This window comes from Musca vetustissima, unplaced genomic scaffold, assembly GCF_032173495.1.
Source record: "Musca vetustissima isolate MV318-11 ecotype Yass unplaced genomic scaffold, APGP_CSIRO_Mvet_v1 utg56711, whole genome shotgun sequence".
In the NCBI taxonomy this organism is placed as follows: Eukaryota; Metazoa; Arthropoda; class Insecta; order Diptera; family Muscidae; genus Musca; species Musca vetustissima.
The window spans coordinates 42,528-54,177 of NW_026885573.1; the positions used below are offsets into that span (position 1 = coordinate 42,528).

Here is an 11,650-nt window from a genome sequence, read left to right on the forward strand (position 1 = left end):
CCAGGAGAAAAGAAAATATCAAACTACAGACACTCAGGTTTTAAATTGAGCTGAGATCCTGAACATATCGATAATGAAGCATTACGGTTGCATGAAGGCTATGTTGACTTATATTGTAAATATTCTGTGAAGAAATTGTTTATCCACCAAAGTCCTGGAAAGAAAACGTACAACGTTTTTGTAAAGCTAAATTATATAGTCACATCAAAATACCTATAAAGAGGGTGGACATTTATACGGTACCTATACCCAAAAGTTCCACCAATATTTATAATTTTTGGTAGGAAGATATATAGAATTTGGTGCTCTAAATTCAAACAATATGTGTGGTACCGAAATATGCGGTAAAATTGATAAGTTGTAGTAAAGACATTTTTTTTACACGATGGAATGTGGCCCAAGTCCCCAAAAACCGATATTTGTAACTGTTATATGAAAAAGATTCCAATATTGAAAATTTTTGCTAGGAACATTTGCTACCCAATGACCAATATGTGCAATTTTGCATGCCAATATTTCCATTCTAAATCGAATTTATTGATTGCGAGTCAACAGCCCTGTATATATATATATGTATATATATATTATCTGCAACTTCTGTCCTGCATAATATTACCCCATAACCTCTATAATTTTTTGTTTTATCAATTATCTCTTTTCAGTCAAACATATACAACCACCATGCATTTAAAAACAAATATTCACCTGCTACTTGCCTGTACATTCGTAACACTTGGTGTCCGCGCAGCAACAACAAATAATCCCAAGTGTCCCTACGAAGACACTGTCGATCTGACGAATAGCAAACGATTTTACAATGGTTCCTATTTATATGAAAATATACTTATACCTCCCGATCGAATCGCCACCTACGATTATGAAGAAATTTTCCAAGGTATTCGTTTGCCAAGAAAATCACATCTCCGTGGTTGTGTGTGTCACGAACGAAGTTGTGTACGATTTTGTTGTCATCCGACCAGAGAACTTATTGCCAATTACAGTCGTACATGTTCCAGTGAAATGTTGGTGCAGGAATTGGAATATGATTCCTATATTAATGTAACGCTTAATAATGGTTCGGTGGTAAAGAGGCATGTGCTCGAAGAATTCACAGTGCTGCAGGGGGTGCCATGTGTGGGGGCCTATGCTTTAGTACCGCAAGACGATGAAGAAGATAGTTGGGAAATTTTTGAAAATGGTACCCTACTACGACACTATGATATGGTCCAACTGTCGCGACGGGATTATTGCCTAATGCCAATGGAATTGGAAAGTGGTGAATGGGTATTGAATCCCATGAATTGTCCAATATTGAAAGCCGCTTCACTCTCCCTGCAGATCAATAATATTGGTAAATTAAATTAAATAAAATAAAAAATATTAGGAAATATTTTTGATAATTAAATTTCTTTCCAGCCATGGCCATATCGGTGCCATTTATCATTCTAACAATTATGGTCTATGCCTATATACCGGAGCTACTTAATCTCCATGGTAAATGCCTGATTTCATATCTCTCGCCATTGGCCATGGGTTATTCGATTTTAAGTACAATTTCCTTGTCCGAAGTGGTGTTTCCCAATCTGGTATGCAGTTGCCTGGGTATGTTGCTGCATTTTATTCCAAAATAGTTTTCATAATTTATGATTGTTTTCGCATTTTTATGTTTGTGAACACCGCTTGCAGGTTATGTTGCTTACTACTGTTTCATGAGCGCCTTCTTTTGGCTCAGCGTCATTAGTTTCGATTTATGGCAAAATTTCCGCCTAACCGGTTCCATGCGATTTGGTCAACGCAAACGTTTCTGTTTGTATTCCATTTATGCCTGGGGCATTCCGGCATGTTTGACACTTGCGGTTATAGCCTTGCAGAATTCCAACATGGATGATTTGTATAAACCGGGTATTGGAGATGATTATTGCTGGTTGAAAAGTAAGTAAATACGATATGTTAACATTGAAGTAACTGAAAACAATTAACAGGGAAAAACGTAGTTGAATTCGAATTTATTTACCCTTACCATGAGGCGCACATTCAAATTACCGGTGGACATTTCGAGGTGTTTCAAACGGATCACAATTTTAATATACACTCCACCATATTGTGAAGGGTATACAAAACGTTTTGTTTGACAAAAGGGTCGTTTTAATGCTCTCCCCATAAGAAACAGCATTAAATTTGACCGGACCGTAATTTTTATACAGACAATTTTGTTGGAAAATAAGGCTCTATTTTAGGAGATCTGTTATCCTCAGATAATTTGAAATTCCAAATTACCATTACCAGTACGTAAAATCGATCGGGAAACTTATATGGATCCCATGTAAAAAATACCAAGGATCTGCATACTGAAAATGAAACGGAACCTTTATATATGTGGAAACATGGACTTGCGAATACTCGAAAAGAGTTATTATAGAGATATCGGGGTGGAACATTTTTATGTGGCATATATAAATACATGGACGTATATTGGGCATTTTTTGCGTTGGACATTTTTTGCTACCAAAAACATTTAGCCACGGTTGAAAAATGGGACCAACAATGTAAAAATACCAAAATGGTTCGTGGGACCTAAAAATCGATGCCTGTTAGCTAGCGTGCACAAAAAAGGAGACTAGACCATATGTGCCAACTATAGAGGAATAAGTCTCCTTCCCATCGCATATAAAGTGCTATCCAGTTTGCTGTGTGTCCGATTGAAGCCAATGGTCAATGACATCATCGGACCATACCAATGCCGCTTCAGACCTGGCAAATACACCATTGACCAAATTTTCACCCTGCGCCAAATCCTGGAAAAGACCCACGAAAAACACATCGACACTTACCACCAATTTATCGACTATGAAGCCGCTTTCGACAGCCCTATCCGTTCAGAGGTGTTTAAAGCCATGTCTGCGTTCGGCATTCCTGCAAAATTAATACGGCTATGCAGGATAACTTTAAGTGGCACAAGGTCAGCAGTTAAAGTAGGAAAGGACCTATCGGAGCCCTTCAACACCGAACGAGGATTCAGACAAGGTGACAGTTTGTCGTGTGATCTTTTTAACATCCTACTGGAAAAGGTCATACGAGACGCAAAGGTGAACAGAAATAGCACTCTGTACACCAAACAACACATGTTACTCGCCTACGCCGATGACATTGATATAATGGGTCGAACATTGGTAACAGCCACCTTTGAACATATTGAAAAGGAATCTGCCAAAGTGGGTCTGGCAGTAAACGGTGAGAAGACCAAGCAGATGGTATCAACACGCAAGACGTCCAGTAGACTCGGACCAACTGTGGAACTTGAGAACTACAGCTTCGAGGTAGTTAAAGATTTTATATACCTTGGTACCGCCATAAATAAAAGGAACGACATCAGTTTTGAAATTCGTAGAAGGATTGTGATGGCCAACAGATGCTACTATGGTCTAAGTAAGCAGTTTAGAAACAAGGCCACCTCCCGCCAGACCAAACTCGCACTTTACAAGACGCTGATACTACCCGTGCTATTATATGGATCAGAAGCATGGGTACTTGCGCAAGCAGATGAGGCAGCTCTTGGTGTGTTTGAAAGAAAAATTCTCAGTCGTATTGAGCTGCAGCGACTACGGTGGCTAGGCCATGTTGTGCGGATGAATGAAAATGCCCCACCTCAAAAGGCATATAAAAATGAGCCTACTGATGGTTCCCGTAGAAGGGGAAGGCCACGAATTAGATGGAAAGACCAAGTAGAAAACAACATCTTGGAACGTGGTCTTCCAAATTGGTGGACTTGCGCACAAAACCGACGCGCTTGGAAATCTTTTTTAAGCTCGGCTTATGGAACAACCGTTCTGTAACAAGCCAGCTAAGTAAGTAAGTTAGCTAGCGGCCTACTGTTGGTCTGGTGATGGTCAGAAATTTTATTGAAAACCCCACTCTTTGGCTCTGGTGATGAGTAGGGGTAGATATTTTTATCCATCATAGTTGAACAAATCTACAGCCTTCGGTTTGGTGAAAGTTGAAACAAACCAAAGTCAACACCTAGGGCTCTGGTGATCTCTGCAATTTGGAAAAAAATAAATAATTGTTCTTGTCCAAAATTTAAAAAAATAACGTAGCTGTCACATAAAGGCCCAGACCCGTTTTAAGTATTTTGAAGCATTTTTTTTTAACAAAGTGGCAATAATAATACTACTTCTTCTAATTTGTCATTTCAGGTTTTCATAAGACAATAGATCTCTCCGCATGTTTTATACAAAATTCCCTATAGAGGTTCTGAAAAATTTTAGGTATTTTAAGGATCCTAACCATTAATTCAACCAAAATGACCCTATCTTAATATTTCGGGACCTCAAATGATAATAGACTTTGTCACAGAGAAATGTTACAAAGAATATTTTTTTATAAATTCCATTAGTCATATTAAGGCTTCTCCAAGGTCTTTGAGTCATTTTTTAACAAAAGCAGATTTTATTTGTAATTTCGGGTTCTTCAAGGATAAATCCAACCCAACCACTTACTGGTCCATATTTTGTCTGTAAATGTCTGACGTATTTTCCAACTTTAGTAGCTATTTTTATAATTCCGACTTTTCAGAATGATCTGTATTCGAAGGTCCCAGCAGCATTTTCCAAACGGAGTGCCTCTAACTTGACATTTCTGTTCTGAGGGTACCACAAATGTAGAATATTGTAGGGATAGCCCCTACAATATTCTACATTTTTTGTATATTGGGCAATTTTTGTTTGAATTTTTCGTGGTAGTCATTATAGGTCCATGTTTCCACATAGAACCCACACAAAGTTCAGGCGTAATTTTTGACTTGTCAAATTTGTCTACTGAGTGTCTGTAGTTATACCCTACATAACTATGTTGCCAGGGTATTATAGCTTTGTGCAGCCCCATGAGTTTGTAACGCCGTGAAATATTAGAGCCACCTTAAAAAAATTATCGATCATCATATCTCGACTACCTGAGACGATCTGGAAATGTGTGTACGTCCGTCCGTCTGTCCATTATAATTTGTAAACACAGTTATGGACCAATATTCACGAATTTTTGCATGTAGGACGTGTTCTAGCCAATGAAGACCCCTATTGTTTTTAGTAAAGATCGGTTAATATTTAGGTGGTGATATGGACCAAATACCTAATTTTTGTCGCTTTTTCTGGTTGCTCCAGATACCGCAATTATGGACCGAACATCGCGAATTTTTACATGGAGAAGGGGATCGGGCCAAAGAATAAGCATGCCTGTTTTAATAAAGATCGGCCATTATTTAGCGGGTCAAATAGATGACTTTTATGTGAAAAATTACAAAATTTGTATTCTATGGCGTATGTATCGGCTCCTGAAGGAAATATACCCTAGAAGTTGAGAGTATATCTAAGAGGAGTGAACGGCCTTTAAATTTATACCAAATATATTGCCGTATGTAATCAGATGTGAGAGTTAACCTTAAATATTTATAGGTGCTTACGAATTCAGATATTATATAGTAACCCATTATCACACTAGAAGGCGGAAATATAGCGCTGATCGCTTTAAAATTTTCCAAGAGGTGCCTGTTATGGTCAAGGACATCGCCTATAATTTTCAGTGATGATCATATAAAAAAATTGGAATGAAGTGGATCGAAAACATAATTTTTTGTGATTTTTTCCGAGTCGATTTATAAGCCACAAGCCGAACATCACACACAACTCAAGGTAAAGAGAATAATTATCCATCGCTACAACAAAAATCTGCTTCGAAAAGGACTGTTCCTAGAATGAAGACAAATGTCGAACTTTGACAAATTTGAATTTAATTCGCATATGCAAGTTTCGCATCAGGGCGGAATAAATACAAGTTATCAACGTACGACCTTTGTAAAGCCACATAGCCCGATATGCCTGATGAGCCGCATAACCAACGGCGAAAGGCGTCGCATAATGGTGGGCTATGTAGGTTCTTCTCCCGGCATTCCTTTTCATTGCAAAACATAGATCATCACTCGAAAGAGTATAAATAATCACTTAAAATTACTTTCAAATGATCACTGCCCTTACAAGGCAAAATTCAAATAACAAAAGAGAATCTGGATAAGTAATTAGCAGGGCTGTACTGAATATTGGGAATATTCGGAAAATATGTCAGTGTAAGGAAGAGGTGCTGTTGGTCAAAAGATATAATCGTTTAAAAGAGTACAAATATCACGAAATATAGCCCAGGCTCGAAATAAACATCCGCAGAATGATGGAGTTCCGTGGTAGTTGTGTCGACCATACGATACCCTGTATGGTCGGCCCCGTCCGACTATACTGCTCCGCTCACTAGTTTTATATTACGTTTTTTTTTCTCGGCAGCAATTTACCAAATCATAGTCCCCTTATAAAAGTCTAGATCAATTTTTGAGGAAAGAAATAAGAAAATCGGCCCGGCAGAACCTAACGTTTTTACTTGTTTAACATAGTTCCTCATTGGGTGTAATTTGGTACCAGTATTTTATAATACCTCCAATGGAATCGGACTGTTCGAATTTTTTTTTTTTTTTTGTCCACAACGTCCTTTCCTGTTTTCTTCAATTTTAAATTGTATTGTTTTTGCTCATTCCAGCAAATGATTGGTCGGCCATGATCTATTTCTTTGGAATCAATTTGGTAATTGTACTCATCGACATAATCTTTTTCTCCATGACCTATTACAAAATCACGGTGATGCAAAGGGATATTAATAAAATCATAAGGAATGACACGAATGAGGGACGACATCAGCTGAGGACGCACAAGAATAAGTAACTACTCAATATTAATAATATCAATTTTGAACTTTCTATAATTATTTTTTTTTTCATCCCCAGCTTTGGACTCTTTTTACGTTTATTCCTGATTATGGGCGTCTCTTGGCTGCTGGACATTGTTTCCTATATCGAAACTCTACTCTATCCCGATGACATTAATCCATTGTATTATGTTTCGGATTTTATGAATGCCATATTGGGTCTGTTGATATTTGTGTGTTTCGTTTTGAAACCCAAGGTCTTGTCGCTAATCAAAAAGAGGTAAGTTTCGTTTTGAGTATCATTTGAAATTTGATGCTTTTTATTGCAGCCGCGTGTTTTTTCCTTTTATTTATTTATTCATTTTTTTTTCTGTTTGTTTTCCACACCAAAAACAATGTTTATATGACTTTTTATATTGTTGCTTTTTTCCATAAATTTATATCCACAAAAAAAAAATTATATTTTATTTGCATTCGCATAAAAAAAAAAACAAAAACAAATAAAAAGATTATTTGGTAAGCAAGATGAAACTGACAACACCACCCATTCTGACTGCGAGGAAGAGGAAATCTCTTTGAATGGTATTGGCTCAGGTACAGAATTTGTTAATTATTTTCGAAATTTTGCTTTCTTTGCCTTTATTTTCTGTTTTGCCATTTTGCATGTAAATAATAGTTAAAATTGGTTATGTGTTTGTGTGTGTGAGTTTTTGTTTTGTTTTGTTGCTTCTGTTTTGTGGGTGTCGGTGTCAGTGACACTGTCAGAAGTTAATTGAACTTTAGCTGGTGTTATGGTTACGTAATCCACAATTGTTTTATATAAATTTTAATTATTTTCTTTTAAGTTTATGGTGAATGCAATTTTATGTTCAAAACTAATTATTTTATTTATTTTGATTTAATAATACGTTACTAATTGAATTAAAACATGTGAAATTGTTGTTAAGTTCGGCCAGGTCGAACAGTTTATATCCTCCACATTGAAAATACTAAAAATCGGTCGAGTTCGTTTTATGTGGAAAATTACAACTTCGGCTAACATCTTCAACGTACCGAAAAGGGCAGGAAAGGGTACGTTACATATTTTTGATCAGACTACATTTGTATATCGATTTAATTTGGCATTCCGAGCTATTGGTATATAAACAACTTGCTCGCATAATATTTTCAACAAAGGTCCATGTTTGGATATTACCTATGTAACGGACCTTTGTTGAAAATGTTATGCGAGCAAGTTGTTTATCTACCAATAGCTCGGAATGCCAAATAAAATCGATACAAAATTGTAGTCTGATCAAAAATATCTAACGTACCCATCCTCAGGCGAATATTTCAAGATGTTGAAAATTCAATATACTCCTCATTATGATGGAGGGTATGCAGACTGACATAAAATAAAATAAGTATTACACTGTGGGACAAAAAATATACATATTAAAATAAAATCATAACAACAATAACAAAATAATTTATAGCCTTCGATCGAATTCGACAGTGCTTTTACCGAGCGCCACCTGTTTTTGCACTAATTTTTGAAAATCAACGTCTATAGCCGTGACAATACCAAAAAAATTTAAAAAAAATCCAAGCGTGGGGGGGGTCTGATTATCCCCGAAAAAATATACCTAAAAATTGTCGCATAAAGCTCTGATATTCCCCGAAAAATTATTCTTAAAAATCCATTGGCTATATCTCCGATCACTAAAAAAAAATATTCTTAAACCAGTGAGCAGTATAGTCGGACGGGGTCGACCATACGATACCCTACACAACTACCACAGAACTCTTACTTTCTGCGCATGTGTATTTCGTGATATTTGCACCCTTTTGACCGATAAGAGTCAACAGCACCTCTTCCTTACACTGACATATTTTCCGAATTTTACTAATATCCGGTAAAGCCCTTCTAATTACTTGTCCATACTCCCTCCATCGTGGGTACTGTTGTGATGTTCGGCTTATAATTGTGGCCTATATATCGACTTAAAAAAATACAAAAAATTTAAGTTTTCGGTCCACTTCATCCAAAAATTATTATTTGATCATCACCGAAAATTATAGGCGTTGTCCTTGACCATACATGGATCCTCATGGAAAATATCAAAGCGATCAGAGCTATATTTCCGCCCTCTAGTGTGGTAATGGGTTACTAAATAATATCTGAATACGTAAGCACCTGCAAATATTTAAGTGTAACTCCCACATCCGCGTACCTATGACAATGTAATTGGTATCTATTTAAAGGTCAACCACTCCTCTTGGATATACAATCACCTTCTCGGGTCTATGTCCTTCGGGAGTAAATATATTCGCCATAGAATACAAATTTTGTAATTTTTTACACAAAAGTCAGGGTCCATTTGACCCGTTAAATATTGGCCGATCTTTATCACAACAGGCATGCTCATTCTTTGGCCCGATCCCCTACTCCATGTAAAATTTCACGATGTTCGGGCCATAATTGCGGCCTCTGGAGCGACCAGATAAACCGACAAAAAATTAGTATTTGGTCCATTTCATTCCCAAAATATTAACCGATCTTTACCAAAAACAATAGGGGTCTTTATTGGCCAGAACCCATCCTACATGCAAAATTTCGTGAAGCTTGATCCATAACTGTAGCCTCTATCGTGTTTACAAATTATAATGGACAGACGGACGGACACACATGTCTAGATCGACTCAGCTAGTCGAGATATGACAATCGGTATACTTGAAGGTGAGTCTAGGACCAATATTTCGCGGCGTTACAAACTCTTGGGGCTGCACAAAGCTATAATACCCTGACAACATAGTTGTGTAGGGTATAAAAATTGTCGCATAAAGCTCTGATATTCCCCGAAAAAATATTCTTAAAAATACATTGGCTATATCTCCGAGCACTTCTAAAAAATATTCTTAAAAAATCAGACATTCCCTGAAGGAATGTTCATAAAAATTCACAATTTTGCTATAATTCTTCATGCTATAATTCTCGAAAAAATCCAAGTCTATAGCTCATTATTAAAAAACTTAAAAAAAAACAGTAAGGTAGTTAAGTCGGACTGGGCCGACTATATGATACCCTTCACCACTTTGGGTATATTCTACAAAGTAACCTTAAAGCCTTTTCGGAAGAACATTGACATGAAGTTGAACGAAAAAACTTTGGTGCACTATTTACCTTAAATCGGACAAGAATATATATGGGAGCTATATCTAAATCTGAACCGCTTCTCACGAAACCTAGCACACATCATTAAAGACACCATGTAGTACACTGTGCCAAATTTCGTGCAAATCGAATGATATTTAGGTACTTTGGCGCCCCATTTACCTTAAATCGGACGAAAATATATATGGGAGCTATATCTAAATCTGACCGATTTTCACCAAACTTCGTACACATCATTATAGATTCAATTTAGTGCGCTATGCCAAATTTGGTGCAAATCGAAAGATGTTTAGGGACTTTGGTGCACCATTTACCTTAAATCGGGCGAAAAAATATATGGGAGCTATATCTAAATCTGACCCGATTTTCACGAAACTTCGTACACATCATTATACCTCAATTTAGAGCGCAATGCCAAATTTCGTGCAAATCGAAAGATCTTTAGGGACTTTGGTGCACCATTTGCCTTAAATCGGACGAAACTATATATGGGAGCTATATCTAAATCTAAACCGATTTTCTTGAATTTCAATAGGGTTCGTCCTTGGGCCAAATAAAAGACTTGTGCCAAATTTCATCCTGTACTTTGTTTACAATTTAACATCAACAGACGGACGGACATGCATAAATCGACACAGAAAGTGATTCAATGCATATTCTCAAAAGGAACCATTTGTCTATTTCGATTCCTTTTGCCTGTTACAACCATATGCACAAAGACATAATACCCTGTACCACAGTGTGGTGAAGGGTATAAATACTCCCCTATAGATCGCATAATTCCTAAGAAAAATAAATTAAAATTCCACACCTATTACTGTGGAAAATTGTTACGCCTATAGCTGTGATAACTCTTGAAAAAGTAAAATACGCACGCCTATGCTCTAATAACTCTTTGGAAAAAATTTATAAAATATCCATACCTATGACTGCGTAAATCCTTGGAACTATATTCTTAAAGCATCCACGTTTATAGCTTCAAAATAAACACATACTTGTTTTGAGAACTGTATTTTTCAAACATATAAAATTATTTTCTTTTTTTTTGGATTATTTTTATTTAAATCGATAAACTTTAGTTATAAGTTTTTGGACCAAAATCCTATATGGCCTAACATAATTTTCAACTAACAAACACAAGGTACTTTTGAACTGGCATGAAACAATCTTATATGTATGTTTTTGTTAGCACTTTTGGAGAAAGAGCAAGCTAAAAAAGAAATAACCACTAATTACAAGTAAACAAAATTAAAAAACTAATTTTCGTAATTATTTTTTTGTTACAGATGTCAGCAAAGAAAGGAAGGAGCTCAACTGAGACCAATGGTAAAAAGAACTGCAACATCCCAACTCAGCCTATCGAAAATTCAAATGAGTCCAATACCAACACGCTAACCCGGAATTTATGTATACTTAAAATATTAGTAGTTTTATTTATGGAAATTTGAATAATTTCAAAATTGTTAGTTTTTTAATGTCATTAGAATTTAAGAAAAAAAAACACTCTCCCAAAAGTATTATGACAGCTGTATATGTCTTTGTATGTACATATAAATGTATGTATTGTTGTAGCAAAAACTGCATTTTATATATTTAATTTATTTTTGTAATATAGTTTTGTAATATTATTTCAATAAAAAAAATATTTTTGTATAAAATTATTTTTACGACATTTGATATGTGGCAGATAATAGAAAAAAGAAATACTCTTAAAAAAATCCACACATATATGCTTACAAAATACACGACAATAGCTCC

The 11,650-nt window shown here is 36.0% G+C and overlaps 1 protein-coding gene across 1 annotated transcript; it reads left to right on the plus strand.

Annotated features, from left to right (window-relative positions):
* Positions 1 to 681: 681 nt before the first annotated feature.
* Positions 682 to 11,286, plus strand: LOC133332812 (G-protein coupled receptor Mth2-like). The gene is made up of 7 exons (XM_061541183.1): positions 682 to 1,351; positions 1,417 to 1,602; positions 1,687 to 1,932; positions 6,574 to 6,751; positions 6,818 to 7,018; positions 7,247 to 7,332; positions 11,179 to 11,286. The coding sequence occupies exons 1-7, from the start codon at positions 682 to 684 to the stop codon at positions 11,208 to 11,210; spliced, it is 1,599 nt and encodes a 532-aa protein (XP_061397167.1). The 3' UTR covers positions 11,211 to 11,286.
* The last annotated feature ends 364 nt before the right edge of the window (positions 11,287 to 11,650 follow it).

Bases quoted from the DNA above. Each gene is read 5' to 3' on its own strand.
- LOC133332812 (XM_061541183.1), top strand. From the start codon at position 682: ATGCATTTAAAAACAAATATTCACCTGCTACTTGCCTGTACATTCGTA. The intron at 1,933-6,573 runs GTAAGTAAATAC...TGCTCATTCCAG, and splicing joins TGATTATTGCTGGTTGAAAA to CAAATGATTGGTCGGCCATG. The intron at 7,019-7,246 runs GTAAGTTTCGTT...ACAAATAAAAAG, and splicing joins TTGTCGCTAATCAAAAAGAG to ATTATTTGGTAAGCAAGATG.